Here is a 27,636-nt window from a genome sequence, read left to right on the forward strand (position 1 = left end):
GTCCTTGAGTGCCACAGTACACGTGTGGGATCAGAGGACACTTTTGAGGTAGTTTCTTATTTCTTCCTTATTGTTGCTGCTGACTATGTACTCCAGGCTAGCTAGGCCACATGGGTTCTGGACAACCCCATGGTCTCCACCCTCCATCTTGCTGTAGAAATACTAACACAGATTTGAGCTCTTAGATCCAAGGTGAGTTTCAGGGCTCAAACTCAGCCTGGCAGGCTTTCACGGCAGCCATCTTACTGGTTCCCCATCTTCTAAAAATTTAAAAGTAGGCCAACACCTTTGTGTCTAGGTGCCATCTGGGACCCCAGATGGACTCAGGTAACAGGAAGCAATGTTAATAATGGCAGGCTTCCTGGGTGGAAATCCTGCCTCTATCTCCAGCATTCAAATCCTAGGCCTTCTTGCAGACTGGCCTATCCTAGATCCTTAGGCCTACATTGCTAAGGCTGAAGTGGGCCTAGCTATCATGGGATGGTATCTATTGCCACAGGTCACTGACTAAAGAAAGGGGAGGGAATGAAAGGAGCTCAGAGGGAAAAGTGTGCCAACAGTATCTGGGCACAAAAACACAAACTAGCGTGGTTCTGAGCTGATGCTTTCAGAAATCAATGCTTGCAGTTCCAGTCTGACAGAAACAACACAAATGTTTTATGTGTATGATCCTTTATAAATATCAACAAGTTTTGAAAACTCTTTTCATAAAGCCAAGTTTCTTTCCTTTTAAAAAAATGCCAAGCAGAATTAGGTGGGGTCTCTTCCAAGGAGGCTCAAGGTAGGATACACACCAACACTAAAACAGAACAAGGGGTTGAAAATTGGGCTCACGACAAAGCCTATGCTGAGTGGGCACGAGGCATGAGGCCTTGGGTTCTATACCTAGCACACAGACAAACAACAAAAACCCATTACCTGTTTCTAGCTTGTTAATTTTTTTTTTTAAACCACATGCCGCTTGCAATGGTGGCCAGCTCTTCATTTCCTTTCCAGTTTAGGGAAGACAGAAACTCAGAAAGAAAGCTACTCAGACCTGCTCTTCTCCAGGTGGTAATTCCAGATAAGTGACGAATTCATTGGTGAAAAAAGGTCTCTCAGGGACCTTTGGATCTTCTTAGAAGCCAGTGGAAGAATAAAAGGCACAGTGCTGTGGCGATACCACAGCACAAAGAGACAAGCCGTGATAGCTATTCCAAGTTATCAACTTGACTATATCTGGAATGAACTGCAATCCAGAAATGGAGGGCTCACTTGTGATCCAGATCTTGAAGCATAGTGGCCATGTAAGCTTAGGCCCAGGCAAGATGATATAAACGTTTAATCCTAGGAGAAAGAGCAGATCTTTGGGTTCAAAGCCAACCTGGGACACAGCAAGTTCCAAGTAAAGAGCAGTGTAGGTCCAGGTATGGTGGCACACACCTTTAATCTGGGCCATACTTTCTGCTGGAGGGCTACTTAAGGACAATGGAAGAGGAAATGTTTTTCTTCTTTGTCTGCTTGCACATCTGTTGGAACCTACTTCCACAGAAGACCAGATGAAACACCTAGCTTCATAGGACCGAGCAACTACTAGATTCTTAGACGTCCTTCCCATTCACAGCTGCCCACTGTTAGGTTAGTTGGACGGCAGGCTGTAAGTAATTCCAATAATTTCTCTTAATATATATAGAGACATTATGTAAGTTCTATGACTCTAGAGAACCCTGACTAATACACAAGGCACCAGAGAATGTGTCTGTGAGAGATGGGCAAAGTGCTGTGTGTGAAGACTTCTAGGCTTAGCATGAAAGCGGAAACTCCCTGTAAATTAGATCTGTCTCAGCACCCTGGTCTTGATACTCTCTCTGACCCCAGCCTGTGACGTGTACTGTGAACCTTATCATGCACATGGAGGCTTTACACAGTGAAGTTCAAAAGCATGTCATCAGTGTATTTGTTTATTCCTCTGTCCTCTACAGCTTTATCTGTAAAATGGGTACTTCTTCTAAGGTAGCTGTAGGCATATCCAGAAGAGAAGTATGCTGGTGGCTACAGTACAGTCTGAGGGTTCTGCTTCCACAACCACATATGGAACCCCTGCTCTGCTTTTCCTGCCCTACACCCAGAGTTCCAACCTCTGAGAACCAATGTTTGCTCTTGCTTGGAGCCTGCTGTGGCAAATCTCCTGAGATTCCACAGAAACAAAAGAACCATGTGTCAACTCTGCCCCTACCGCCACAAGCCCTGTGTCCCACACATCCTCCCTTCCCCAGCACCATGGTACTGTCCCAAAGGACTGGACCTCTCTGTTTCCACAGCACCACAAGCCGGCAGAGCTGATAAACACTGGCTAAGATGTCGATGACAGTGGAGTAACAGGCACACACCTTCTCTGCTGTCCCTTCTGCCCCTACACCCCATGGGCAACTAAGAAGCAGAAGATTGAGACCTGCAATCTCAGAGCTATAAATCCATTTAATCTTACAGTCTTGAAATATGGAATACCCCCAAATTCAACACAAGGCAGCTGTTTTACTTGCAAATGAGAAGGGTCAGCTGTGAAAATATAACCCCTAGAAAACCAAGGCCAGGACAGGCTGCAAGGACACCTCCAGGGGCCCGGCACCGCTGAGTCAGGAAGTCGGGTCATCTGTGTCTGGCCTATATGCTACCTAGCTTTAGGGATTCACTCAGTTTCCACCTTCTAACTCACAGACTTCATCGTGAAAAGCTCCTCCAACTCAAAATGCATCCATTTAATTTAATGTTTTCATGATTTAAAGATATGTACAACTCCCAACCTCAGCTGAGGATCCAGTCAGGCAAGCCCAGCTACAATCCCTTCTGACATGACTGATTTGGTTTACAAAATATTTTTTTAGGCTAATGTAATATCTTGAAGTCTATATGGCTTTATGTCTTTTGGACTTGCATCTCGTGGTTTAGGGAGGACTCAAGTCTCCGAATTTAAAAAGGGTTGTGTTCCCATGGTTTAAGGGCCTCTTTTGTATTGTTCAGCTGTCTTGTCTGCGTGTAGCATGTGACTGCCCCCTTCTCACTCCCACAGCCTCTAAGAAGACTGCACCATGCAGCTTCCTCTCTGGAAAGTAGGATTCCACTCAAACTTTGCCGTCTACTCTTTAACAGGACCATCCCTAATGCCCATGTATATAAACATCTCAAAAGTCTGCAGAGAACTCTGACAGCAAATAAACGGGACACACTTTATACAGCAAGTTCTCAATGAGATGCTGCCAAGCTGGATTTCAAAAGACAGGCTCCAGTTTCCAAGCTAAGCAGCAAATGGCTCCGTGCCTGCAGTTTCTGTCTCTCTTCCCCTCACTCAGGAGAGAGGGCCAAGGCTGACCTTGAGGGATTGCTTCATAAGGAAAAATCAGTGCAGGGCACCATCCCAGGACAGACCAGAGGAGAAGGGTTAGCAGAGGACTCTGGGAAGACAGAGATAGGTGCTCGAAAAGCTCTTCAGTTCCCACAGTGAAGTGCACCCTCTCCATTGCAAACAGGTCTGAGTGCTGACACGGGGGTTTCCCACAGCTTCCCCTGGCCTCCAAAGGCATATTTGTCATCAGAGGCTCTTGATGAAGCTGTACATAAATATCTGACTGTTGTTAAATACAAAACAAAACAAAAAACTATTCCACAGAAACCAAATCAAAACCAGCTGTGAGGACAAAGGGCCAAAAACTTGGGGTAAGTGCAAAGGCCGGGCAGAAACACTTGTTAACAGCATGGCTGACTGAGCAGAACAGGAAGTCTTTCTGCCCATGCAGTCACACCACACAGCTGTCATGTTTCTCCTGTGACTTTGCTGTGAGGACAACAGACATTCCACCTTCTAGGACTCTGTAGCCCAGTGAGTTAAGCTTGAATCTCAACTCCGATGGATCTGTCTGCACGGCCCTCCTTGTGGCTGCCAGCCTGCAGGGACTGTACAGCCTGTGTTAACAGTTGGTGCTTAGTTCCCCCTGCACCCATTATCACTACTCAACTCCATGAATCTGCAGGAAGCATGCTGCTTCACCAAAACCTGAGGATGTAAATGCTGTGAGCCCAATGCTAAGAATGGATGCTGTTGACATCACTCATGGTACAATTGTCCAGTGTCGCTGAGAGCCCTCCCACGTGAGGGGCAGGCAGCCTCGGGTTAATCCCGGAGGCAGGAGAATGACTGGCTTCTGGCTATGGGATCTGGGAATTTCAATCTCTCAAGGATGGACCAAGATGATTTGTTTCATCAGCTCTCTTAGGAGTCTTTTTTTTTTTTTTTTTAATTTTAGTTAGATGGGATAGAAAAATATATCTTGGTGTTTCTCAGAGCACGAGGCTGAACCCACAGATGGAATAAAATAAAAACACAGAAACTGATATTTTGTCCCAGGATGAGAAATAGTCCCAGAAGCTAACTTGAGCCAGCTTCATAAAACTAGACTAGTGCACCTGCATGTTTGAGTCAGACTGAGATATTTCCTTAAGAAATCTAGCAACTAAAGCATCACTCCAGGAACTCCTCAGCAGATCTGTGACAGACCATGGAATGGTCTATCAACTTGAAACTTCCATTTCCATAGTTTACAAAGAGGCTCGAGGAAGGACCAGAGAGTCAAGGCCAGTCTCCATAGACCAGCACTGCTCTCAGGAAGTTGGGCCTTGAAGGTAAAGTATGAAAACATTCTCCATCCGTGGCCATGTTTGAAGAATGTAGGAAGCTAAGTGGGGCCTTTCCTGTGTGGGCACTTCTAACATCCACGGGCAAATGAAAGTACTATTTGACACTTGGATGGGCTTAAGAAAATGTAGGTGTCTGTCCAAGATAAAACACAAGCCAAGGCAAATGGTCTTTTTTAAGTTCTTTAACTTTTTAGTGTGAAATAAATACATATTCCACATAAGAACATTTGGGCTCTCATTTGGGTGGCAGAGGCTGGCAGATCTCTGTGATGCTGTTAGATGTATATAAACCAAGCCTTGGTTCCACGTAGTTCCAAGCCATCCAGGGCTACACAATGAGACCCTGTATATAAAAACAAAACCAAACCTGTACCCCAGCCCTGTAGCTTCTGCTCACTATGACAAACAGGGTAAGTTTCTGTTCTCTGCCATGCTGGTTCACTGGTCATGTTACTTTACCTTCAGGCTTCATTTCCAGTAACATCAGTCCCCGTCCCTCATTGTTACCACAAAAACATTACTACCAAAACCAAGGCATCTTTCCAGGGCTGGCCCTCCAGGCTCCATCTGCACCATGTATGCCTTCCACAATGCCCGCTGATCTCCACAGCGGGATAGCACAACAGTGACCCTGAATGGACTCACTGCAGTCTGTCAAGATGAGGGCAGTGAAAGAAGGTGGTGGGTGACAAAGCTAGGGTTGCCATGTTCTATCTCTTGCCTGTATCTTTGTCACTGCAGCTCTTTCTGTGGGAACAGGGGACATGTGGTCTCCAGCAGGTTCAGATGGGCACCCTTCCTTTTCAGTGAGCAGTATTGGAAGGAGACAAAAGTGTTGAAAGAATCTGGAGCTTTCCAGAGATTAGTGCTTAAAGGGCAGGAAGGGGGGCAATGGTAAGAGCACTCAGGAAAACTACAAACAACAGGTTATACACGAGAGCTGGGATGAGCTCTGTGGCTGCCATGTACTCTAGAACTCAGGAGAGCCCAGGGCGTTAGTCCTCTCTTCTCCAGCTTTCCAGTGACCAAATCCCACCTTTGTTTATAAAGACAGTGTCTCATCCTTTAAAACTAAGAAACCATGACTGGAGAATGGCTTAGCAGTTAAGAGCACTGACTGCTCTTCTAGAGATCCCGAGTGTAATTTCCAGCAACCATAACTATCTGAAATGGAATCTGATGCCCTCTTCTATATAAAATAAATAAATCTTAAACAAAACAAAACCCTAAAGAGCTAAAGGGAATGGTGGTTGTCTCCCCAAATGGCTTTTTAAAATTCCAATTCTCTGAGTCTTGGGACTTACTGCATACATGGAACATTTTTGATGGCACCTCAGCTCATTGCTAAGACCTTTGCTTCTCAGTGTGATATGAGCCCATGAGCATCTTGTCTCATTAATATGACTCTAATAGCCAACATGGTACAAGCATCAGGCTTTCAGAACATGTTTAGTGATTTTTAAGTCTCTCTCTCTCTCTCTCTCTCTCTCTCTCTCTCTCTCTCTCTCTCTCTCTCTCTCTCACACACACATACACACACACACACACACACACAAATCATGCATGTGTACACACCACAAAAAATTAAATTCTTTTTATAGATAACATATATAATAAAACAATATGTAATACTTGATGAGTCTTTTGCAAACACCAAGCTCATGAAAACAGTTCATCCAAAAGGGAAGTGATTACCATCTTCATAAGGTTACGCTTAAAAAAATACAGATGTTCAATTTTTTCATACTAAGCATCTATAAATCCACCAAAAATAAGTATAAAAGGCAAAATACTATATCTACATAAATAGGTTTTTGGTTTTGCTTTGTTTTATTTTTGAGGTAAGATTTCATATAGTACAGGTTGACCTCAAATTCCCTATATAGATGAGGGTGACCTTGAACTCCTGATCTTTCTGACCCTGAGGAACTGAGGCTTGAGCTTCCACACCTAGGAAAGTGCTCCACTAGTAAGCTGTATCCCCAGCTATTCTCTGACATGCATACTTATTCTCTCTCACACATACGTTCTTTTCACCATACTGAAACCACATAGTGCGACAATGAGTTTTGCTATTATCAGGTTCCTTGGTGAGGGACTACTTTTGCTTTTCTTTTAAAGTTTCTATTTAGAGCTTTGGCAAGTCAAGGGTTACAGATCCAAACTCCCAGGAAGGCTGTCAACTGCAGCACAGGGAATAAACCGAGACCATGGCTGAGGGATAGAGAAACAGCAGCTGTGTCTGTCTCCAGGAGAGGAAAGGGAGTCACGTGACAGGCATGACTGTGTTTCTATAGACTTTCCTAATGTGGTGCTGCCACTGGACCTAGGGCTTTTGTGTACTCTACCACCGTGCTACATCCTCAGCCCGTTACAGTTTATGCCTTCAAAGTCAGGATCCAACGCCTCATTTGTTTGGCTTCCTTCAGTCAAGAAACATGTACCTGCAGTTGCCAGATATGATTTTTCAAAGAAGTTGAAAATGAGGAAATTTAGACTTTAATGTAGAAAACATAATTTTAAAATTCTGGTTTTCTTCAAAATTTAACATAGGGCAAGCTCCAAAGCACCACAGCTGTAAGCCACATCTGGGTCATAGGCTAGCTGGCTTAATATCTTTCACCTCCAATGTTATGAGGCATTAAAGAGCCAACTTAGTGAAGAAACCTAAACAAACAGAAACCACTCAGGCTCACAGATGAGGCTCTGTCTTTCCTGCCCATAGCCTATTGCTACCAAGGCTTGCTGGAACATTTTTTTCTCTGAGTCTTTGAGAAGGACATGGGCATTTGAGCTATTAAAACACACAATAACTAGATGTGATCAAAAGCTGAGCCCACTACCCTGACATCTGTGTCTCTAGAGTGAGGTCAGAGGAACTCTCTGCTCTTCTGGGTGACTAGAAAAAGCCCTTCCACCATCTTGTCAGTGATGTCACAGCTGCAAAGACCTGGAGGTTCCTCCTCATGCAATTTCAGGTAATGGCAGCAGCCATCAGTATACCTGAAACCTGCCTGGGACCCCAGTCTCAGGTCTTGGGCACAGTTTTGTCTCTCAGAATTCTACAAAGATGGCATTTCCTTCCTGACCCCGAAGATGAGATGCTCTCCAGGTTTTGAGTACCAGACATCAGTGAAAGACCACATCTGTTTAATGATTCTGCATCCGAGCAAGCTAAAGAACTTTCAGTTCTAAGCAAGTGATAGAGGATAGCCTTGCTTCCTGGGTGTGCCTATAAATCACCCCAACTTGCTCACAAGTCCAAGCAGCTGCGCTCTGGTTTTTCCAAAGAGTTCTTCCACTCAAAGCACTGGCTGGCCAGGACTGGTCCAGGCCAGCCACTCCCTGACTACTTAGGGCATCCTATGTAGTGTAGAAACACAATCCCTGGGTTATTATAAATGATCAAGACTCATGGTTCTGTAGCCATGTCTGAGATTGAACCAGGTGTTCAGAATATGGGGTGGCAAGGGCTTCTTTCTCTATAGCCATGGAAGTGCCTTGAGGGTTCAATTCACTTCATGACCTCTTCAGGGGAAAGCAAGTTGACTGTGAGAATCTGTTTTCACTCTCAGCCAGTGGCTGTCCCTCATTCAGGGTGGAGACCTGCACAACTCCCAAACCAGACAGGGACATTTCACAGCAGACCAATATTGACTCCTAAGATTGATTAGACTGTCGACAAGTCAGCCATGTTTTCTCTGATGACAAGGCCCAGAGTCCAGGATCCTCACTGACTTGTGTTTGAAGAGCCCTTATAAGGAGACTGTTTACCAACAGCTGTATTCAAATGTGCCCTCCAGAAATACAAGGAATGCTAGTAAGTCAGTGGCTGAACTTGCTATGCCCTGGCTTGATGCTTTGAGCAGACACTTTAGCAAACCAGGGTGCTCCCTGCTCTCAGAGGGGAAAAAAAGGTCAAAGTCAATCACTCGATTCCCTTTCACAAAGGGGAGAGTCAGGCAGGTTTTAAGCCTCAAGCTTCATGACAGAAGCACAGTGTTCTTACCTCAGCAGCTTGGGTCTCTTGATGGAGCAGTGTAAGACCGGTCAAATCTTCTAAGAAAGAATGTGAGGAGTTAAACACCTTCGCCAGGAAGGTGAATCCTTCTCGCTCGTATTGATCAAGAACCTGCAAAACATTGGGACTTTTAGAAAGGGGGATACACTGCCATTGGTAGATACACATGAAAAGGTTCTGATTTCTAACAAGCACTTGCTGAAAATAGGGAGATGACTCAGCAGGCAAAGGTGACTACCATCAAACCTGATGACCCAAGTTTGATCCCCAGGGCCCACAGAGTAGAAGTAACTAACACCCACAAGTTGTCCTCTGACCTCCATATAGACTCCATGGCACATGCATGCACTCACACATGCTCATACACACCACACACAACTATATTTAAATAAATGAATACAATAAAAAATTTTAAAAGAAAAATAAAACATAGGGTAAACATGCTGACAGGCTGGAGAAGAGCTCAGTGATTAAGGAACTGGCTGCTCTTGCAGAAGAGCTGGGTTCAGCTCCCAGTACCCACCACCAGGTGTCCCAAAGCTGGCTGTAATTCTAGCTTCAGGTAACCTGATGCCTCTATACTAACATAAAGACATGACAGATGGACACACACATTCTCAGTCTCTCTTTTCAAAAGTCTGTAAGAAAAAATATAGGAGGACTGAGTATTTACTCTCCACCTCTGCTTGGAGAGATGCCAACTTCTTCAATAAAGTAGGTTTCATGCAAATTCAGTGAATATTCTACAAGACTCAAGCTACTGTGCCCAAGATTCACTTGTTACAAAACAAATAACAGATGAGGGAAGATCCAAGGGAAAATGGAAAGTAATCAAGGGAGTGGGCAGGACAAAATGACCTGTTAGAAATCTGACATCTCAGCTAACAAAAACACATGTTAAAACATAACTGATAGAATGGAACTGTAAACGTCAACAGGAGTGCCACAAACAAGGACATCAACACAAGAATGTGCTCAACATCCTGTGATCAAAGACCCACCAAAGCGGTTACAAAGTCAGGATAGAGGACACTGGAGACTCCTATAAAGTATCAGAGGAGACCATCTAGAAGTTTAGTACTTATGTGCCCTATGGCTCAGAGACCCTTAGATATATAAACAAAGATGTGCACATAGGAGCATCAGCAGATAGAAACAAGTATTCCTGGCGACACTTCCTGATAACCAGACTAGAGTCACTTAAGTGACTATTCAGAATGGATGATGGAATGAATGGAATATTATATGTCAAAAGGAATTAAAAATACATGTGTCAAACATTACAGAAGGAAGAACCTGAATGCATGTCATAATTTTCTTTATATAAAGCTAAAAATAAAAACAGGTAAGATTAATCTAGGGTTTTATAATTCAAGATTGAGGTGGACCTATGGATAAACTGTACCTAGAAGAGGGATGTTCAGGGTGGTCCATGGTCTGGGTGCTGGGTATATAAACTACCTGTTGTGAGAGTCCATCTGATCAGTTAAGCCATGGACAGGATCCCCTTAAGTGTGTCATCCTTCACATAAAAGGCCAAAAGATGACAGGCTAGTCGCTTTGACAGAACAAAAGCTCTCAGAGCAAAACATATGACCGTCATACCCACGGGTCAGTGATCATAGTGCTGTCAACCGAAGGGCAGGTAGTGAGCTGCAGGGCCTGGGAAGTTCTCCTAGAACCCAGAAGAGACAGGCAGAGTAGTGTGAAAAAGACAGAGGAACACCCAGGAGTCAGTGGACACGTGAACAGACACCAGAGAAGCAGTAAGTCAGAAAGTAGAATTTAAAAAATTCTCCTTTTGGAAAAGCATAAATACCACAATTCAGCAATTTCACTTGTGAAAGTTTCTGAGCAGCTGTCTGTAGCATGAACACAGATGTAAGGTTGTTCACTGAACCACTGTGGCAAAAAACCTTGAAAACAGATATCTGACAGGGGACTGTGTAGCCATATTACGCCACATTTACAATCAGTGGCATATCCTGTAACTCATTATAAAACACACATGGCTCTGAACAACTGGTACAAATTGATTTCCAAGATACAGCAACATATTACACCAAGCCACCATCCAGACTGTGTATGCAGTGGTATGTCTAAAGGACGGCGGGGGGATAAGGAAGGGGAAACCAGGCTCATACATTCCTCCATTGGTCTCAGTGTTCTGCATTTGAAAATCTCAAAATAGGTTGAGCGCTGACATGGTGTTGCAGGCAGAACTGTCCACATGGTCTCCTGTGGCTAGCCACAGGCCAGATTCAAGCACACTGCAGATACTGCATAAACCTGCCCTCAGGCCACAGGTATAACCTGCTTAAGAGGTACAGGTAGGCTTAGTGTTCATGGCCAACTCCCCTGACCCAGGCAATATGGAAGTTAAGAAGGGGCAGAGATGTTTGGGAAAGTCGGGATCTGGGACCTGAGGAGAGGGGAGAGAGGGAGGGGAGGCGTCTCAGCAGTGCTGGGCAATTGAGCTAAGTGCTTGCTTAGGACAGGCGGCTTGGGGGAAGGGTGAATGAGGGTCTCTGAGCTGGTTAAGAATATGAGATACTTAGGAGCCCACAGCATCAAAAAGGGGACAAGAAAGATGAGTATGGTAGTACACGCCTTTAATCCCAGAGGCAGAAGAGGTGGATCTCCATATACTCAAGGCCAGCCTGGTATACACTGCCAGTTCCAGGCTAGCCAGGGCTACACAGTGAGATTCTGTCTCAAACTAAACTAAACTAAACTAAACTAAACTAAACTAAACTAAACTAAACTAGGGAGCGGAGAGAGCCCAGGCAGAGAGAAAATGATCCACAGGTTGCTGGTCACCTGGGGAGACCTGGGGAGCTGAGGAGCCTGGCTCAGCCATTGTCACTGGCTTGACAGCCCAATGCCTGAGTTTTAGAAATCACTTAGTTGGGCTATGGTGACACACACCTTTAATTCTAGCACTCTAAGTAGATCTCTGAGCTTGAGGCTGGCCTGGTCTATGATCAAGGGCTGTCTCAAAAAACCAAAATAAATAAACAACAAAAAAAGAAAGCATTTAATAAATATGGATTCCTTTACCCTCAATATTGAAATTCCTCAAAAGTCAGAATGGTGTCTCAGAAGAACAGGTATTCAAATTAAACAAAGGGTCTCCAAGTGGTGTCTGATCTATTTAAAGATGACTTAGTGCAAGTGGATATTTTGTTGGACTTTAAGCCCTTGTTTCTACAGATCTCTGTGTATGTAACTCTTCAAATCTGTGAGCAGAAGAGGGACAGCAAGAAAAAAATGAAGGACAGGCAGCCTGTACCCAGGGTGGACAGTATTTCTGAAGTTTTAACAGAATTGGCTAGAAAATATGTAGAAAAACATAATGCTCTTGGAGTGTGTGGAATCATGCACAGACCTCCAGTGCTGTGAGTTAAACCACTGAGCCCAAGCAACTTGTGAAAGGTATTAAGCTTTTTTCCTCCTAAAAGGGGCTTAGTCTTCTTACAGGATGAAATGCATCTACAACTACAAAAAACAAACAAAAAGAGGAAGGGAGGGAGGAGATTAAAGTGCATCTAACAGTAACGTCCAACCTAAACGAGGTACAGCACTGTCCTTAAGCCAACAAGGGTGCTGAGCAGCAAACCCCAAAGACATCGAGGAAAGCTACAAGTTTCCCACAGGTTGGGAAGATTCTTGTAAATAAAACAGTGCTGCATTCCCTGCCTGCTTCTGCTCACTCCGCCCACTTTTGCCCACACCTTTGTCTGCCCCGGCCCAATCTGCTGCAAAGGTGTTCCCTTAAAGGTCAGAAGACAACCTATAGGAGTCAGTTCTCTCCTTCCATCATCTGGGGCCTGGAAATTGAACTCAGGCTGTCACCTTTACTCCTGAGCCAACTCACTGGTCCAGTGTTCACTCTGGTCTAATGATACCTGTCCTTCCGGATCTGAGCCTTTGCTTAACAATCTTGCATAGTAGGTTTTTGTTATTTATGATGTATACAAAAACACATCTCTGGACTAAGATGGCAGTAGAATGCCTTTGTAGAGACAATGCCAGGAGCATAACATCTCCATCTGAGACTGTGCTAACTCTTGCTCTTGGCTTCCACTGAATCCATAGTCCACAGCTAAGCACTGAAGCCCAACAAAGCCTCCCAACTCAGGGCTACTCTGAAGAAGACTCTGATATCCTGATGATAAGAAGAAATATTTTTTTAAAAAAAGTATTTTTTATTACATTTATTTGTTTGTTTAGTTGATGTATGGGTCATGTGTGGGTGTGCTTGCCAGAACACAGAGGAAAAACCCATGGAAGTCAGTTTTCTCTTTCCACCATGTAAGGTGGAGGCCAGGGACCTAACTCAGGTCGTCAAGCTTGACAGCAAGAACCATTCCACAACGGAGCCACTGTGCTGGCCCGACATAATAGCTTTCATCTAGTGAAAAGTGAATGGATTCTTCCTCCTTCCTTCCTTCCTTCCTTCCTTCCTTCCTTCCTTCCTTCCTTCCCTTCTTTCCTTCCTTCCTCCCTTCCTTCTTCTTTTCCCTTCCTTCTTCCTTCACTCTATGTATGTGAGCTTGGATAAATTTATGTGCACCACAAGAGACAGGTGTCCACAGAGGCTAGAGGGAACTGGATCCCTTGAAACTGGAGTTACAGGAAGTTGTGAGTGGTCTGATGTGGTTTCTGGGAACAAGTCCAGGGTCTTCAGTACAAACATTGTACACTCTTAACCACTGAGCCATCTCTCCAGCCCCTTGCCTATTATTCTTAAACAAGGGCAGCACAAAACACATACCCCGGTCTAAACAGCAGCATGTATATATATATATATATATATGTATGTATGTATAAAATAGAGATGTAAATGCACAGTTTCTGGAAAGCTCTTGTTAAAAGTCCATTTTGTCTAGGCATTATACTTCCTTGCACATGATGATCCAAAATTACAAATGGCACCTATTTCTCCAACACTTACTTAGTTGAGGTCTAAAATCTGTTTTCTACATTGAAGTCCCAGGCAGACTAAGCAGGACTTTGAAGAAAGCAGACAGCCAAGGGAACCTGCCCCAGGCAGGAATACCTGCACTATAACAGACAGAGGGAGCTTCTGGAAGCCTAAGAGGAGGACGTCCAGGAAGAAGAAGCCTCCATGCTTTTGTGGGTTTTACAGCCCAGAGCTCACCTAGTTCTCAGAGTGAGTATTAGAGAAAACCCACTCTGCTTCTAGCAGGTGGGCTGGAGCAGCTACTTTTTTTTTATTAAAGATTTATTTATTTTATGTATGAGTACACTGTCGGTGTCTTCAGACACACCAGAAGAGGGCATCAGATTCCATTACAGATGGTTGTGAGCCACCATGTGGTTGTTGGAATTTGAACCCAGGACCTCTGGAAGAGCAGCCACTGTTCTTATCGGCTGAGCCACCTCTCCAGCCCGAGCAGCTTTTAGCACACGCAAGGCTGAGAGCAGATCCTAACAGAGCTGCAACATGAAATACCCCCCCCACCGCTGTGCCTTGCCACGGCCACGGCAGGAGAATGAGGCACAGTCATCACACTCACAGTCCCAAGGCTCAGGACTACTTGCCCTGAATAAAGGCAAAAACAGTTTGAACAGCCAGAGTAAACCCCAACACCAGTCATGGTAAGCATGCTGGGATTAGCAGACCAGAAGCTGAAGCAACTGAAGTCAACACAATGAGAACACAAATGGAAAACAAGTAGGAGAAGGGGAGGGGACTTGACAAGACATAACAAAGGGTTTAACATTTTCATTTTAAATTACGTGGATATGTGCACAGGAGTGCAGGTGCCTCTGTTAGTCAGAGAGGGCATCAGACCCCCTCCTACCCTCAGCTGAACTCAGAGGTGATGTGAGCCTCTGCTTGGGCACTGGGGACTGAGCTTAGGTCCTTTGCTCAGCAGTACATGCTGAGCCATCTCCAGCCCCACATCTGGCATTGTAAGTTACAGGGATTGAGTCCAGGTTGTCAGGCTTCCCTGCCTAACGCTTTCACCCACTAAGTCCTGCCCCATTTTCCTGATTTTTTTATTGACTTAATGATCTGTGCATAACAACAATGTATATGATCATGATGCTTATGCATGTGTCACTCACACATGTACAAGTACTCACACATGTGTGACTGAAATGGGTGGCGGCAGTGACACAAGGTCAGGAAGAAGGGATTGGGACACTGTGTTAACATAAGGTGCCCACCCTCATGACTGGTATAACATTGCAGGACAGCAGTGCTGCTGGAAGGAATATGAAGCTCTAAGGCAGTATAGTGGTTTGGATGAGAATGATCCCCAGAAGCTCAAGTATTTGAATGCTTTATCCAAAGTTAGAGGAGCTATCTGGGAATTAGGAGATGTTGCCTTGCTGGAGTAGGGATGGCTTTGTTGAAGGAAGTATGTCACTGGAGGTGGGCTTTGAGATTTCAAAAGCTCATGCCAGGCCCCATCTTGTGATCTCACTGACTGCAACTTGCTGATTAGATATGAGCTCTCAGATACTTCTCCAGCACCATGCCTTCCTGCCTGGCTGCTGCCACAGTTCCTGCCATGATCACCATGGGCCAACCCATGTAAGCAACCCCCCAATTTAATGCTTTTTGCTATGAGTTGCCTTGGTCATGGTGTCTCCTCACAGCAATAAAACAGTAATTAATAGAGGCAGATATTAGAAAAGATAAAATTATAACATAATACAATAAGAAAGGAAAAAAACTGCAACAGGCTGGTACCAGCTCCAGTTGGCCCTGGGCATCCGTATCCGTTCTCCATCTGTGTGTATGCCTGTGTGTGTGTGTGTGTGTGTGTGTGTGTGTGTGTGTGTGTGTGTGTGTGTGATGTCCACTACAGAGTCCAAAGCTGTTTAGAACATTGTAGTATATTAGGGTCATAGACACTTTACAGATGATTGAAGCAGAGTAGAGGATATATGCACAGGTTATATGCAAATACTATATATGCTATGTACTATATCTATCTGCCTGCTTCTCGCTGTGCTGGGGATAGAAGCCAGGGCCTTGTGCATAGTAGGCAAGCATTTGTTCACTGGACTGCACCCTTGGCCAGGTTATTGACAAACTCACAGCTTAAAAGTAAATGTACAAAAACATATTGTATTAACAGAATTCAAAGAAGAGTATATAAGTTTGAGAAGACTTCAAAACAAGTAAAGTTGCCAAATAAAATGAGCAGCTCTACAATGCACAGCTCATAAGTCTCCAAGAAGGCATGGCTCTTGCTTCTTTGGTTTTGCTTTTATCCCTGCTATTAATGGTATTCAGGACCTCAAACATATAAGGCAAGTTCTCTATCACCTCTGAGTTCTGTTGCCAGCACCATAATATGCCCCCCTCCATCTCTCCTTCCCTCCGTGTGTATGTGTGTGTGTGTGTGTGTGTGTGTGTGTACACATGTGTACAGGTGCTTATGAAGATAGGATGTAGAGGAACACACCCATAGTCCCAGCTGAGGCATGAAGAGCAATTAAATCCAGGAGTTCTAGGCTGTGGTATACATGACAATCAGCTGTCTGCACCAAGTTTATCATCAATATGGTGACTTTCTGGGGGCAGAGAATAACAGGGGGGGTCTAAGAAGGGGTGTAGTGGCACAGGTCAGAAAAGGAGAGGGTTTGGTGTGCAAGGGAACTCACAGAGAACACTGCTGGCTTTCCTCAGTTTCCACCTTTCTCTTCTTAGACAGTGCTTCTCACTGAAACTCACTGACTGAGCGAGGCTGGCTAGCCAATGGGCTTTCAGGATTCTCTAGTCTCTGTTCCCAAACAAGACAGGAGTGCAGGATTGCATCTTCATACCCAGCTTTTTCTGTGAGTGTTGGGGACTTAAACTCAGGTCTTCCTTCTTGTCAGCAGTCACTTTACTGACTTAATTATTTCCCCAGTCCCACTGGGGAAAAATCACGAATATCAGGAATCTAGGGATAACTAGGGGGAGAGCCAACAGGGCAGCAGGAAGGAGGTAAAGCCACTGTTAGCACTAGAGATGTCTACCATATTGCATCAGCGTGAAGAGATGCAGCAGTCAGGAAGCTAACAAGGGCACAGCTGATTTCAAAATGCTAATAACTACCATTGGATATAACTGATAATAGTCACAGAACACACCTTAATCCCAGCGATGAATACTTAAGCTGCTCTTAACTGCCTGCAATCCTAGCTCCGGGGAACCTGCTGCTCTCTTTTCAGATAGCTGCACACACACTGCACCCTCCCCCTCTTATGCATAGGCATCATTAAAAATAAAGATACAATTCCTTTTAAAAACTAGCTACACAAGGACTCTGTCAGAGCACAAAAGAAAGCTGACAGTAATAAATACTGCCGAAAGCAAAACCCATGAGATGGAGAAGCAGATCTATGTGACACAGGGTCAAAGACAGGATGCCAAGAGAAATTAAAACTATTTTTAACTAAGTGCAAAAACAGCCAGTGCATGTGAATTTCCACAATGTAAACAGTGCTTAGGAAAAAACACAGAACAGAAGGATGTGCCAGAGAAGAGGAAAGAGCATGGCCAATCCCCTAAGACTTCATTCAAGGGAACCTTAAAAAGGAGAGATCTAAAGTAAGCTTGAAACAGTGGTTTTCAACCTTTGGGTTGTGACCCCTGTGGGGTCACATATCAGATATCCTGCATATTAGATATATACATTACAATTTATAACAGTAGCAAAATTATATTTATGAAGTAGCAATGAGATAATTTTATGGTTTGGGTCATCACAACATGAGCAACTGTACTGAAGGATCACAACACTAGGAAGGTTAAAAGAAAATAAATTCCTGACTTGACTTCTTTCTATTAAAAAATGAGTTCATAATTAAGATCCTTCCTTCCTTGAAAAGAAAGAGGCCCAGAACTGTCAACCATTTAAAAATACACTAACCAGGTGTGGTAGCACGTGCCTGTCACCCCAGGACCTGGGAGGCAGAAGGATTATTTGAAGCTTGAAGCAAGCCTGGTCTCATAGAAATTCCAGACTAGCAAGGACCACACAGTGAGACCCTGTCTCAATAGGTGAAGAAGTAAAAGCAGCCAGTTTCAAGGCTGGTTTAACAACCAAGTATTTAATTTAAGGTCCACTGCTGCAGCAAGAAACTAAAAAAAGGACATGATCACATCAGTAGTTTTAGAAAAATATTATCAAAAACCCATTTATAACAAAACCCCTTACTAAACAAGTAACAGAAAGTTTCTTCAATATAATTTCTACAAATGATCTGCCAGTATCTCTCCTGATCTGCCCCTGTACCCGTTCCTTCCTTTTCCTCCTGATTTCCCTCCACCCCCACTGTTCCTTCCTTTTAAACAGATATGATTTTGCTATATGCCTGGGCTAGCCTGGAATTCCTGATGCTCCTGCCTCAGACTTCTCAGTTCTGGTACTACAGTGTGTATAACCACACCCAGCACCTCAAACTCTGATGAGAGAAATGGAAGAGCCAAATAAATGGAGGGTGCTGTAGGCCTGCGGATGGGAAGGTGAACGGCACCACATTGCTGGCTCTCCTAGCATAATCTTCAGAACAGATGGGATCCCACGGAAGCTCCAGCAGGTGTCAGTGATAAGAGTCCAGGTTTTTCTAGGGAAGCAGAAGGATCCAGAAGAGCCAATACCGAATGGAAGGAGAACTACTGGGGGCTGCCGTAACCCAAGGCTAAGAACTACTGTGCAGCTTCGGGCATAAAGACAGGAGGGTTGGCTAACAGAGGGCTCAGAAACAGACCCACAGCAATGTGCTCACCTGACAGGAGTAAAGGTGACACAGTGAAACAGTCTTTTCAACAAATGACACGGGGACAGCTGGACAGATCGTTAGCTCAAACTGGGCCACAGGCCTGAATGTAGAATGCAGACCTATAAAACTGGCAGGGGTAATAGGGAAATCCAGTCTTGGCACCAAAGCTATGATCTATGGGAGGAAGAACTGGAAAGCCGATTTCTGTTAAAGTGAAAACTTTCAGCCAAGAGAAAAGAGGTGTCATGAAGAGAGAGAGAATTCATGCCACTGTCGGGGAGAGAATGCCAAAGGCATATGAGGAAGGACTGCTACCAAACAGACAGACAAATAAATAAAGCTTCCAGCCCATGTGTACGTTTACAAGTCACGAGGTCTACAAATGGGCCAAAGACCTCAACACGCACCTAACTGAAAAAGATTCATGGAAGTAAGCAAGTGCCAGACCCTTTATACCCCTGTCACCAGAAGAATGCAAGCTACAACAGTAGTGGGCCATTGCTGCGCAGCTACCAGGATGGCTGGCAGATGCTGTAAGGATTCGGACTGGCAGAAATCACACACTGGTGGTTTCGCATCTGACCCAGTGAAACCTAGAAGACATGGCCACACTAAAGCCTGTGCTCAGATGTGAACAGAAACTACTTGTTCCCATCAAAACTACTCTACAGTAGATGAAAAAGCGACGCAAAACAGTGGGGTAGATAACCAGTGTGTCCAGACAAGGAGTGACATTCAGTGCCAAAGAGATTTGGAACTTTTGTTCAAGCAAAGCAGAGACCTGGCAAAAGCAACAGGTTTGTGTTGTTGTTGTGTTTTTTTAAACTTTCCCTGTGCAAATTCTTTCTACCTCAAACCCCACGGGAGACTTGAAAACCACTGATAACTGTATATATGGAGAAAGCTTCTAGGAGGGGCAGCTTTGGGTGAGAGTTAACTTCCCAGCCTGAGCCAAATTCTCAGATAATTGCCACCTTTAGGAACTCCTGGAAGAGTTCCTGCTCTTAAGCTGTCCTTATTTGGCCCAACTTAGAAGTGACCTACTATGAAAGTCTCTTTTAGAGCCAGTGCCCATAGGGTGGTTTGTTTAAAATCAACTCTTAAGGTGGTAGGCTGCTTAACAGTCTGAGCAAAAAGGAGCCCATCAAAAATGCTCAGGAAGATGTGGGAACTGTCCCTGGCAGCTCTGACAAGCTCAGTGTATTCTTGGCAATGCACAAGAGCACGTATGGGCATGATGCTCAGTGCGTGCTCCAAACCACCTGTGAGCTCAGCTGAGCTCTGAGAAGGCCTGGGCGCTCAGTGTGGCTGACCTGAACCTCGTGCCAGCAGGGGATAAAGGCAGGGCAGGATTATTAACTGCCTGCCTGCTCATGGAAGCATGTCCCAACGTGTTCAGAACCCCCTGTCAGAGCCTGGCAGGGGCATTTAAGGAAATCTCTATTTACTCCTGACCACAGAGCTAACTGAGCAGAGACTCCAATACCATGCAGGACTAGATTGCAACCTAACAAAATCCAAGTCAAACAGTTTAAAAAAAAAAAAAAAAAAAAAAGCCACTGAAAATAGTAAACACTTGAAAGAACAAGCCACAGAGCAGAGAAGCTGATGGTTCTCTAAGGGAGGGTGATGGGGGTGAGTATGTATGATCAAATTATATATCATCAGTATGTGTGAAGATGTCATAGTAAAGTAGTTACTACAAGACACAGAAAGTCAGGCAGTTATGCAAGAGAAGGGTTTGCTATTTTATAATAAACATTTCCAAAAATAAATAAATAAACAACCCCCCACATATCTGTTTGTTTTATGTTTGTGTTTGCCTATATGAGTTGACACTGAACAAGGATCCTCTCCAATTGCAGAGGTGCTCTAAGTCACCAAGCCAACTCTCCAGCCTCAGAAACCAACCAGGCTCACCAAGTAGTCTCCACAGGGACCCCTGGGAACAATCTCAGACTGCATATAAACTATATGTGGCCTGCTCTTAGATGAACTTACGAGAAACTCTGACTCTGGATTTGACAAGAGTTTCTTAGCTTAGCTGACAACACAGGCAAATGGAGAAAACAAATGTGTTTTTACTCCACTGAACCTTAAAGCTTTTGTTTCCAAAGACTACAGGAGGGTAAAGAGAGGTCAGAGGATGGAAAGTGTCAGCATACTATAATATGTATGATGCTATGTATGCAGTTCTTGGTATCCAGAACCTATCAATCACCCTCAGTAAAAACACCAACACAACTGACACATGGCTTACCTAAAGGTATAAAAGTGGTTACAGAAAGACATCCAACATCAAGGTTCCCTAGGGAGGTACACTTTAGAACCTCAGGAAGATGGACACTGCCTTGTATGTACCTACAGGACACTACCCACACCTGTAGGCGACTGTAAGAAAACTAAGAAGGAAGATTGGAGTGGCAGTGTCTTTCAGACAGGACAGGACTCACAGTAACCGTGTGTGCTTACACAAGATCAAACTAGTCAACAGTCTAAAGCATAGAGTAGGAAGGTTTCAAGAGCTCCCACCCCTAACTGAGCAGCTCTGGTGACAGGTAATGACTTCTGGGGAAGGGAGCCAATTTTCTTTAAGGGTGTGGCCCCTGGTAAGTCCACCTTGCTTCAGGACATGGCCCCATACCCAGACACACATAGGCAGTTCAAATTGAACATGACAGATTATTTTAAAAGCAAGCAAGCAAGCAAGCAAGCAAAAAACCAGGACATAAAGTTGGAGTGGATCTGGGGAGAGGAGTGGGGGTAAATATGATAAAAACACATAGAATCGAGGTTATCAAAGAATAAAAATACTGTATCTGAAAACAGACAGCAATGGTGTGGGGAGAACTTCCTACACTGTTGCTGAGGATAAAGCGGCACAGCTGTCAACCAGTCAACAGCTGCTCCTAAGAATTAACTCAAGAGACATGAAAACCTGTCTTCACACACAGATTCCCAGCAACCCAAGGCGGACGAAATCCCTGTACCCATCAACTGACAAGCATGGGCTGGTTCTGGCCAATGGGGCATCATTCTCCCCTGAAGAGAGGAAGGCACTGGAATGCTATGGTGTGAAAAAGCCTTGAAAACATCCTGCAGAGCGTAGGATACCATTCTCAAAAGCCACATAACACGAACTGTCCAAACTAGGAAAGCCTGGAGAGGCTGGACCTAGACAGATGCTTGGCAGTGTCTGGGAGGAGGACAGGCTGGGAGGAGGACAGGCTGGGAGGGATGACTGATGGGGAGGAGGACAGACTGGGAGGAGGACAGGCTGGGAGGAGGACAGGCTGGGAGGGATGACTGATGGGGAGGAGGACACACTGGGAGGAGGACAGGCTGGGAGGGATTGCTGATGGGTAGAAAGCTTGTGAGGAGATGAACAAAGGCATGGTAGACTCCACATGATGGTTGCACAGCCTTCAGAATGTACTGGGGAAAAGGCAACGAACTGTACCTTTAAAACCTAAACATTTACCAGAGTGTGTGACTTCTATCTTAAACATGCGCCCAGACCCAGTGAAATTCAGGATGAGGATCAATGGAGCAGCTGAAACAGCACCTGGGAGATGAACACACTGATCCGTGGGGGGCTCCCAGGAAAGGCGTCTTTGCCACGTGCCATTTTCTCATAGCTAAGTACGTACCAAGACGTTTTCCATTAGAATTGTTCAACCATGTGTCATTTCCTGTCAGCTAAGAGAGTACCAAGGCCGTTTTCTGTTAGACTTTTTCAATTATGTGTCATTTCCTGTCAGCTAAGTCGGTACTGACTTAGGTTGATCACCATAAAGACCAAGAGTCCATATAAAGATCTGCGAGATGCAGACTGTCACAGGGAGGAAAGCAGGGAACATTTAACTGCAGTCTTCAAACACAGGGGAGTGAGAGAATCAGACAATCTGTGTGAACTCTTGGAAAAGCTAATGTGGAAAGGAGTTGAGGAAGGAGAGGATGGATAAGTGGAAGCGGGGAAAGGGGAGTGGAACAGACAAAAAAGTTAAGGAAATGCTCACCTGCCACCAGAACTATGCCTGCTTCCATGAGGTGACTTGTCTTCTTAATTCCATCAGAAACTAAACTACGGCACCCTACCAAGCTGGTTAATGACCACGTATTACAACAACCACTCACTGGCGATTCCATGACCAGCCCTGATCTCTTTGTGGTTATTACTGGAGGCTATCAGTCCAGAGAGGGAGTCTTCCAACAAGGACGGGAGCCAACACAGGCAACCTAAAACGTAAAGCTACCCTAGGACCTCCATAGCCAAGAAATATCAGCACAACTGGCAGCATCTGAGACTTGCTGGGGCTTCTTGGTTTCTTTCAGAAAACCAGGGTTTGGGAACCAAAAGTGCTCCATTCCTCATGGAGGGGTGAGCATCTGAAGACACGAACACTGTGTGTGTGTGTGTGTGTGTGTGTGTGTGTGTGTGCGCGAGAGAGAGAGAGAGCCTCCAAAGACACATACACTGTGCGTACAGCTGCTTTTGCCCTGCGACAGGCTTTAGCCTCAAGTGCACACTAGTTTTAATTTCTTTGCCAATGGCACATTCATTCATTTCTATAACCATCTTAGGAAGAATGGAGCCAAAGGTGCTTTTCCTACCTGAGATTTAACTACATTTAAAAGAAAGAATCCAATCATGAAACACAATTAATTCACAGGGGGAAAGTCCTAAAACTGAATGAGTAAATTACAAGTTTATAGGTTGTATTTTTTAATTTTTTTAATGTCTGTCTCTCTGTGTGCATGTGTGTACATGTATGACTCATATGCAGAAGCCCTTGGAGGTTAGAAGAGGACATTAGAGTTAAGAGTGGTCAGTTCTCTTAACCACTGAGCCTAACCCTAGCCCTCTAAAGCTTTATTGATGATTATACATCAGTAAATAGTTATTAAAATTTATCAAAGTTTACACTTGCAATGGGGAGGGGGTTATAGCACATACTTCAAGGAAGTTGTTTATTTACATGAACACACTGTAGCTGTCAGATACACCAGAAGAGGACATGGTATTCCACATGGTTGTAAGTGACCATGTGGTTGCTGGGAATTAAACTCAGGACCTTTGGAAGAGCAGCCAGTGCTCTTAACTGCTGAGCCATCTCTCCAGCCCCAAGAAAGTTGTTAAGTAAGACACTCCAAAATGTTGGGTTTGGTTTCAAGCCCAAAATCTTGTTTTTAAGTTAGGTGTGATGGTATATGCTTGTAACTCAGAACTAGGGAGATAGACAGGTGGACTCATTGGGCTTGCTTGCCAGCCAGGCAGCCTATTGGACAAGTTACAGGTTAGTGATTTACTGTAGTGGTTTAAATACGAAACACCCCCCTACCAAAGGCTCTGGCATTTGAACACTTGGTCCCCAGTTGGTGATGCCATTTGGGGAGGTCTGGGAAATGTGGTCTTACTAGAGGTATGACTCTGGGTATGAACTTTGAGATTTAAAACACTTGTATCATTTTGAGTATTCTCTCTGTTCTGTGCTTATGGTTCAAAATATGAACTCTCGACATCCTGCTTTAGTTGCCATGCCTGCTGGTTTCTCTGGAACTGTAAGGCAAAATAAACTCTCCTGTGAGTTGCTTTGGTCATGGTGTTTCATATCAGCAACAGGAAAACAGCTAACACAACGTAGATGGTACCTAAGAAACAAAATACCTGAGGTTGTCCTCTGACCTGACTCTCTCTCTCTCTCTCTCTCTCTCTCTCTCTCTCTCTCTCTCTCTCTCTCTCTCTCTCTCTCTCTCTCTCTCTCTCTCTCTCTCTCTCTCACACACACACACACACACACACACACACACACACACACACAGAGAGAGAGAGAGAGAGAGAGAGAGAGAGAGACAGAGAAAGAGAGAGAGAGCGAGAAAGAGCAAGAAATATTGAGAGAGTGACAACGAGAGAGTGAGAAAGAGCGAGAAATAGCGTTTGAGAGACAGAGACACAGAAAGACAGAGAGACAGACAGAGAGAGCGAGAGCGAGCACAAATATCAATAATGTTGACAGTTCTATAATGGTTGTGGTTGTTTTACCTCTGCTATTACCTAGTATAGTTCCCACACTCCCTGTGCTCTATCTGGAGAAAGGATGCCTGGAAGTTCTGGGTAGTAATCAGCTGGATGCACACAGACTGCCCAGATACCTCCAGCAGACCTCAGCCTTTGCTACCACCTCATTTCCCTGTTAAATGGCATAGCCACCAGGCTCCCCATCATTTACATAGAATCAATACGCTTGCATCCAGGGAGGTCCACAAACAAGGAAAAATAACAGGTAGGCTGGACTCCTGCAAGCCATCTGAACACTCCCATCTGTTTTTGATGCTGTGTGTCTGTGATCCACAGACTGGGTGGAGAAGGTGTCTTACTCCAACCCCACCACCCTGGGAACTTCTGTCTGATCCTTAGCCTAAGCTGTATTTTCCAGCTTTGCAGAATCAAATGGAAGAGGAACCCAGCATAATAAAAGTGGGTGACTTCTGGGCCCATCCTGAGGGTTGGGTGTGGGAGAGTTTGCCCCACCACTGGTCTGCTGTGAAGTGATGTAGGCATGAGGGCGATGCCCTCCGCACCCTTGCCCCTTGACACCTGCATTGATGCCTGCAGCACTTGGGAGGGTGGGTCCTGTGCCTCAAATGAGCAACGCAACAAAGCTGGCCCTGGTGGCATGGGTATAGGTGGGCCAGCCCTGAGGGAATGAGAGAGGGAGAGCAGAGCCTGCCCCCTGCTGGTGGTGGTACTGGGCAGGCTACTTGGAGCAGTGCGGGAGAGCACGCCCTGGTGGTGCAGATGCAGGAGAGCTGGCAGGCCGACCAGCTCAGCTACAAGTCAAGATCCAGGGCTAGAGTTGGCCCGCCCCAAAATATACACAATCTGTGAACTGTTGGGGTCCATGAAAGAAAAATCCTGCTGACCCAAAGCTGTAGGATCTCAGTGACACAGGGCAACAGCCGGATAACAGGGAGGAGTCCCAGTGATGATCCAATAGTGATGGTGAGGCCTCAAGCCAGACCAATGACTTATTGCAATGAACATTTTACAAGATGTGTGGACAGAGGGATACACTGTGGGACACACTGTGCCACACTACAGCTTTCATGAAGAGATGCTTTCTATGCTTTGCTTTATTTTGTTGTAATTTTATTTTATTTTGGAGGAAGGTTGCAAGGGTGAAGGATGGGTATGAGGAGACAACAAATACATATTTTTCTCAGCAGTCCATGGAACTTGCTCTAAAACAGATCACATATTAGTACACAAAACAGATCAGCAAATGTAGGGAAATTTAAATTCCTGTATTCTCTTTGATCATAATAGAATAACTCTGGAAAACACAGACAGACTCACTATTAAACCACACACTAGTCAAAAGTGAACATGCTCTTGAAATCAAGAAGGGAAATTCAGAAATCCTAGAATCAAATGAAAATGAAAACATACCACCAACATCTCTGGGATACAGGGAGAGCTGTCCTAAGAGGGGCATTTACAGCTCTAAGGGTCTTCATCAAGAAGCCAGAGAGATCTCAAATACATAGCTTAGAGCCAAACCCTCAATTAGTACATAGGAAAAAATGTTTTAAGATCAAGGCAGAAATTAATGAAATGGGAACACAGAGTTGATTCTTTGAAAAGCTAAACAAAATGGATGCACTGTTAGCCAAACAAACCAAGAGAAAAAAAAAAAAAACTCAAATTCATAAAATCAGCTATGGGAAGTGAGTCTTTATGGCAGATCCCAATAAAGTTTAGAAAATCATTAGTTCTTACTTTAAAAACATATTCTTATTACACTGGAGAATCTGAAATGCATTCATTTCTAGATGCATCTAACCTGTAAGGTGAAACCAAGGTGAAATAAATGACTTAAACAGGTTGGTAACAATGAGACTGAAGCAGTCGGTGCAAACCTCCTAACTGAAAGAGGTCTAGGCCTAGATAGACACACCAGTGAAGTTCACCAGACCCTCAAAAAGACAACACCGATGCTTCTCCTGCAGCTCCCCACAGTAAGGAAGGAGGGGCACTTCTAGGTTTGTCTTACAGAGCTCATAGAGCTCATATAACCTTGTGATCAAAAGCAGATAAAGACAACAACAAAAACAAAAATCACATACCAATTTCCATAAAGAACATAAACATAAAAATAAATACTCAACTTGAAAACAAAATCCAAAAATACACCAAAAAGTTCATTCACCATGATCAAATTGACTTTATTCCAAGGATTCACACACACACACACACACACACACACACACACACACACACACACACACATATTTATGGATGGTTCAAGAATAGATATCACAGTAATTTTGAAAGATAAAAAATACTTTTGACAAAATCCTATATTCCTTCATGCTTAAAGTCTTGCAGAAATTTGGAACATTAGGAACACATCTCAATATAATACAGGCCACATATGACAAACTTACAGTCAACATTATATTAAATGAAAAAAACTGCAAAACATTTCTGCTAAAATCAGGAAAGAGACAATGCTGTCCACTTCTCCTACTCTCCTTCAAAATAATACCAGGAATCACAGTTCCTCAGAGAAGGAATAAAGGAGGAAGTCAAAGCATCTCTGTTTGTAGATGACAGGATTCTGTACATTCAGACACACTAAAGACTCTGCCAGAAAACTCTTACAGCTGATAAAACAAAATTCAGCAAAGTAGCAGGATACAAAATCAACACACAAAAGTCAGTAGCCTCAGACTATGCCCAAGACAACCCTGACCTGATGCAGAGCACCCTGAGTGGGTAGCGAGCTCAAGATGACCACCAGTCGGTAATTCCTGTAGGTGGTCAGAAGCCTCTAGGTCACGTGCAGGAACAAGGCTGGCATGGAGTAGAAAGCTCAGAAAAGTCCTGTCAAGCAAAAGACTCCAGATACAATAGTTATTTCATAATAAAGGCTTTTTTGCACAATAGGGTATTTGTAAGTTCCTTCACAAATGGTGTCATGTTATTTTCTATAAGACTAAGGATAGAAGTGTAATAGAGTTATTATGAAATCATATTTCTATGCCAGAAGTTAATAGTAGGGCAGAGAAAGCTCTACTTAGGGGTCATAGGCTTGGATTAACTATATAATATAAATGTGCTTGGTGGGTTACTATGTGTTATCATGTAAATAAAGGCTTATTAGGAGAGTAAATACATAAACTTA

The 27,636-nt window shown here is 44.2% G+C and overlaps 1 protein-coding gene across 1 annotated transcript in view; it reads right to left on the reverse strand.

Annotated features, from left to right (window-relative positions):
• Positions 1-27,636, reverse strand: part of ATG7 (autophagy related 7) — a 196,949-nt gene that overhangs the window by 75,361 nt on the left and 93,952 nt on the right. Inside the window, exon 18 of the mRNA XM_080915043.1 lies at positions 8,681-8,803. Within this exon, the coding sequence (XP_080771169.1) occupies positions 8,681-8,803 (123 nt within the window). The remainder of the gene's footprint in view (positions 1-8,680; positions 8,804-27,636) is intronic.

Source organism: Micromys minutus (assembly GCF_963924665.1).
Source record: "Micromys minutus genome assembly, chromosome: 3".
Taxonomy (NCBI): Eukaryota; Metazoa; Chordata; class Mammalia; order Rodentia; family Muridae; genus Micromys; species Micromys minutus.